The sequence below is a fragment of the Cariama cristata genome, unplaced genomic scaffold (assembly GCF_000690535.1).
Source record: "Cariama cristata isolate BGI_N322 unplaced genomic scaffold, ASM69053v1 scaffold29537, whole genome shotgun sequence".
In the NCBI taxonomy this organism is placed as follows: domain Eukaryota; kingdom Metazoa; phylum Chordata; class Aves; order Cariamiformes; family Cariamidae; genus Cariama; species Cariama cristata.
The window spans coordinates 540-6164 of record NW_009625425.1 but is presented as its reverse complement, the minus strand read 5'-3'; the positions used below and the strand labels follow the sequence as shown (position 1 = coordinate 6164).

Here is a 5625-nt window from a genome sequence, read left to right as displayed (position 1 = left end):
AAGAGTTCATTTGCCAAGTTTTGGCCAAGAACAGGGCTGCAGCACATCCCTTCTGTCCTAACAACATACCTCTGAACAACTACACTTCCCCATTTACCTACATAGAATACCTATACAGAATTATCTCTTTTTACCTACATAAAATCAAATTTAAATGAGAAAATAATTTTTCTTTCTGGAATTCTTAAAGTACCTGTTACGTGTTGATAACAAGAATAACCCTAATATCCTAACACAAGGCAATGCTGAAAGGGTGGAAAGAAGGCAGTTTCCCCTAAAGTTGTCTTATGGAGCAGAGTAGTAAAACGACACAATGTGCATGGTAAGTCGGGACCACAGCCAAAATAACTGGGCATCAGGCCACTGCCTGGGAATTTAGACTGACTTACAACTGCTAAAGATCAGTCCCAGAGCAGGCAAAGTGCAGCTGGCTACGTCTGAGACTGCAAATAACTCAGACCACTTGAGTATCTATGAAATAGGCATTTACAGCTAAGGATTTGGCACAGTTATGACCCCAGTTTATAGAAAAAAAAAATTCTTTATAATTTCTTTCTAATTTAATGAATAGGGTTTTGACATTTAAAGGTAAGGCTTTTCTTAAATTGCTTCTTTTAATGCCAGAACTTCAAAGGAATTGTTACCAAACACTAGAATGGGGAATAGGAAACCTGCTCCTTTACAGTACCAGACGGGAACAACAAACTACACAAAAACTTTCTCTTACTTGTTCATGTTCAACAACACAAGTGGAAGCATTTGAGTAGACAAGGGGGAAAAATGGTTCAATGAAAGAATCAAGACCATCTGCAGATACACAGCCGGCCTTAGCTTTTGAAGACTGTATTCAGAAGTCTCTCATTCATCCATTGCAAAGAAAAAGCACAATCATTAATGTAGTAGTTCTAAACTGCACAGCTAAGGGAACCACCAGCTCATTTAGAAAAAGGAGAATGTGTTCAGAACAAAGACACAATATTTATGTCTAAGTTTGGAAGAGAAGTTAACACCATGGTCTCATAAAAAGGCATTGGAAATCTTAGAGACAAAACTCAGCCAAGTACCCTGAAACACCTCCAAAGACTCTGTATCCATCATAAAACTCCCAAGAGGATTATAGTAACACAGCAGTAGAAGTAATGACAAGTACAAGGTGAAAAAAGTCAGAATATAGTCATTAGATAAACTCTGTGATGGAACATGGCACATGCTGCTAGCAACTGTGAGGCTTTCCTTAAAAGAAGGAGAGTTCAGAGCCTCAACAGATGCTTGCAGAGGACGCCATGGTCCCTGTGAAGAACACCATGACACTGGATTGTCCTTGAGGTCCCAGCAGTGACTGCAGAGGTCTCAATCTCAGGCTTGCTGGCAGGGCACCATTCTCCTGTACAAAGATTGTTCATTTCACCTTTGTCAGTGACACCTCCCTGGTGACCTCTCTTCCTCTGTGTGAGAGCATTGCATAAGAGAGGTTGAGAAAGGTAAGTGTGGGTCTGTCCACCTTTGAGGAAACTGCAGGGTGGCAACAACAGAACAAAGCTGGATGTGACCTCACTCGGTCTGTGATGCCAGTCCTGCAATAATGTGCATTTGGGCTTCACAGACATTAGATACCTTGACTGACTGACATCTCCTCTGGTGTTCCAAGCAGTCTATGCACCTGGACCCGCATTTCATTGTAGAAAAGTGTAGTCCTCTGGGATCCACGGCCATATCAGAAAATAAAGATGTCAGAACTTAGATGGTCAGACAGTATGATAGGGAACTGTCTTTTCATATACTTTCAGGAGCTGTTTCAAAATGAAATGCTTTACATTGTATTACATGTTCTGACTTTGGACAAACTGATTTATTTAAGTCAAAAGAGCTGATCAGCTTGGGCATTTGATACTTAAGGGCAGAAGTCACAGAACAACACACTTTCATTTGTAACTGGCAGAAAGCGTTTGAAACATATGAGAATGAACTCAATATGATTCACATACGGAGCACTAACAAAATTTAAATAAATGTAATTTAAAATCAGATGTTCTTACTATCATTGAACTGCTGCATATTAAAAGACAAGGAAGACAGATTTATTTGTTATCGTAGCATAAAACTGAGTTTCGCAATATATAGATTTGTGGCAATTTCTGTTTCCATGTCAACTGAAAAGAAATAGGCACAGACAAGGTAATCCTTGCGGAACATTTGGTAACCTGAGTTAGGTAAATGAAACCTTACAGTAGGTAACTTACAAAACATCTTTTTAATTTACTAGAGTGAGATACAAGAGCTCTCTTATTTATGCAAGATGTTTGTATAATCAACAAGATCTGGCAATATTTAGGAAATTACACAGTAAGCTACAAACAAGATGTTACGGATGACCTGAGGCTGAAAAAATAATTACTGAAACCCCTTCACAGTTACTAGGTTTGTACCCTAAATTCTTGTTAAAAAATGAAACATTGGCACCACAAGTGGAAGGAGAACTAGAGACATATTTGGAAACAAATTTGGAAGGAAAAGTATTTTCGTTATAGTTTAGCAGCTCTGTTCCGCTCTGAGAAACAAGAGAGAAAATTGCACTGAAGCTACTGAAGTCTGAAATATGCCTGAAAGAAAAATATTACCCTGACTTCATTTGTAGGACTCTTTGATTACAGTTTTCACAGACAGGATTTTTTTCCTAAGGATAAATTTTAGAACACAGAACACTTACAGGCAGGACAAACACTTTAAAACTAATTTTGTAAAACAGACCAAGAAATTCTCTTGAGTTCTAGATTCAGTATGACCATGTTCACTTCCTTGTTACCGGTTCTAATTCTCGCCCTAAAGGGCGCTGCTCTAAAAATCTGCTGTTCAGAAGTGTGAGTGGATGCTTATTTTACATTTGTGTATTGCAAACAGTTTTAAATTGACATCAGTTGTACATCTGACAGCCAATGTTTCTTGGTTCACAGTCAGGACAACTGCATGTGCATTGGTCTGTGTAACCAGGTCCGTCCTATCTAGGCACTCATTAATTTCCAGATTGCAAGGTGTAAAATTACACAAAAAATACAAAGTAATGGCTTTAAGTTTTTGCAAAGATACAGTTTAGGAATACATGTGCTATTTCATCTTATAGTGTCTTATCCCTTGGAAAATAATGAAAAATGGTTAAAACAACAGTTAAGTCCTGTATTATCTTGTAGACTGAGACAATATTCAATGATCACAAATGCAAAACGTTTCTGTTTTGTTACATGAACACATTTTCCTACAAGAGCTGAAAGAAAGAGATAGTAAGAAATAAACCAAAAGAGCACTTGCAACACTAAAATTCATACAATAACTGTTACAGGTATGTATTTCTTGTTTAACAGAGATAAGTAATGGCCTGCAGTATTCACTTTAAGTAGGGCCAAAGATTACTAGGCCATCAGTTTCTCACTTGGCATCTAGGTTGCCAAGTCAAAGTAACTACAGTTTATTTTTGACCTGTGAAATTGAGCTGTTTTCCAGGTGGGTCATTGAGCTGCTGTCTCAGATTTTATAATGCCTCAGTTTATCTCTGCCAAACAAGAATCTCTAGAATGAAAACATTTGACTGTTGTTAGCTGGTTTTGTACCTGGCAGCCTCTTCAAACTGTATGTCATCCATAGATGCTGTCACACAGGACACACCAGCATGTTTCTCAGCTTCAAAAGAGACACATGGACGCACAATTACCACATGGCACTTGCAGCAAGCTATTCACCTACATACTTGTGCATGAGAGACAGAGATGAAACGCAAGTCAATCCCAGCTCTTCTTTTGATCACCCTAATGCAAGTCTGCAGTGGGCCCCTCAGAGAAAAAGAAGCTAAATAAGATTAAAGTTAATATTTGCCATGAAATAAGGGTAACATCAGAAGATGAGACTAGATGATGATAATGATCCTACTCAGTTTGAAAAGCTCTATTTAGGTCTTTCTCTAAAAATGAACATTCTGGTAAGAGGTCACTAACAAGCATATTGCAGGACAAAAAGTCACAAAGTGTTAACAAGCCTGCACAAATCTCAGCAATCTCCCTCAAAACAGGATGTTGTGAATATCAGTTATGTTAAACCAGTGTGGAAGTTTTATGTCAGTTGAGGATTCTCAGACACAGGAGAAAGATCTACTGGCTTATTAGCGCGGTTACAGCAGTGGACAGCAGGTAAGTACATGCTGTCAGTGCTGTACTAAAAGCACAGGTATTAATAAAAAGAAATACAAACAAGATTTTAAAAAAACAAACCTGAGCATTTACTTCTTAAAATAAACTGTGTTCTTCACCTCCCTGTGATGCATTAGGTTATGAAAAACAATGCACTCTATTTGTATTAATTATGAAAGTTAATCTGGAAAAGATAAACCTCTTCTTTACTATTAACATTTAATAGCGCAAGAGTTATATTTTTACAGCAAGTTATTTTGATTTTATTATTTATTTGACCATAGCACCTAGAGTTCCAAACCAGAGGCTAAATCTCCACCACACTAGGAGCTGTACAAACACAGCCCCAAAAAGTTTCCTGAGTGACAGAGGCAAAAGAGAGGACTACCAGGAAACCTAGAAAATATCACTGCACAATAGGTAGGAGTTCTCACTCCCAAGCAGCCCAGTATTTTTGGTGATCACTGCAAGAAAAAGCCTGGAGGAATTAGAGGATGGTGCAAGAGTTACATCAGTGTCTGAGGAGCTCCTTTGGAAAATATGAGGGTAAAACACATGAAGGCACTTATCAGAAACACAGCAAAATGTGTGATGAAAGGGAAGAGGTCACTGACAACTGAAAGGCTGGAGTCGCCACTGTGACAGGTAATGCAAGGTGATGAGTAAGATGGTGATAGTCATAAATAGCCTTAAAGGTGAGGAAGCAGCCAGCCAGGTGGATCACATCTAAAGTAGCAGAGTAGGAAATGAGGAAGGTGCAAAGCCCAGGCACTTGCCACTGTACCAGCTGGCACTAATGTGGGTGAAAGATGGTAAACCCAAACAAATCCCTGCCTGGCATGTTGACTTTGCTGTGACACAAAAAGCAAGGTGAGGAAAGATGTTAAAAATCTTTTGTCTGTGACAGGATTAACCCCGTGACGTGAAGGACTGCTGCTGCCCTAAGCCTAACCAAGTAAAAGGAATTATGAAAGTGAGCTCTGGCGGCAGATTTCCAGCTGATGAAGATCGTCAGCTTAACCGAAGCCCAGGGAGCAAGGATAACCATCGTAGCAGCTGGAGCTCTGCCACTTCAGAGCAGGGACTGGAGTTCAGTTCAGAGTCTCTCCACAAAGAGCACTGTTATGGGGTAAATCACTGAAGTGCTGAAATCAAATGAATCCTTTGTGCTAGAATAAATTTTAAAAAAGAGTGTGATCATACTAGGAAGTTGGTGCATGCTAAGTAGTTTCTGGGTTATTGTGTGGGACAAGTTCTCCAGGATCCCAACTCTTTCTATATAGGAAGAGTAGATTACGTAAAGCTGCAGCGAGCGCAGCACACACCTACGCAGCGAGCGCACCACGGTCACCGCGTCGCATGGAGACATCCAGACGTGAGTTCCCCAAATATACCCGCTATTCTTCGTCATGCTTATTATGGACTGCTAATGTATGCAGCTGTACTTGGA

At 39.5% G+C, this 5625-nt stretch overlaps 1 protein-coding gene across 1 annotated transcript in view; it reads right to left on the bottom strand.

Moving 5' to 3' along the window:
* ACOT12 (acyl-CoA thioesterase 12) overlaps positions 1-3634 on the bottom strand; it is a 27849-nt gene extending 24215 nt beyond the window's left edge. The window contains exon 1 of the mRNA XM_009703617.1: positions 3603-3634. Within this exon, the coding sequence (XP_009701919.1) occupies positions 3603-3634 (32 nt within the window). The remainder of the gene's footprint in view (positions 1-3602) is intronic.
* Positions 3635-5625: the final 1991 nt, after the last annotated feature.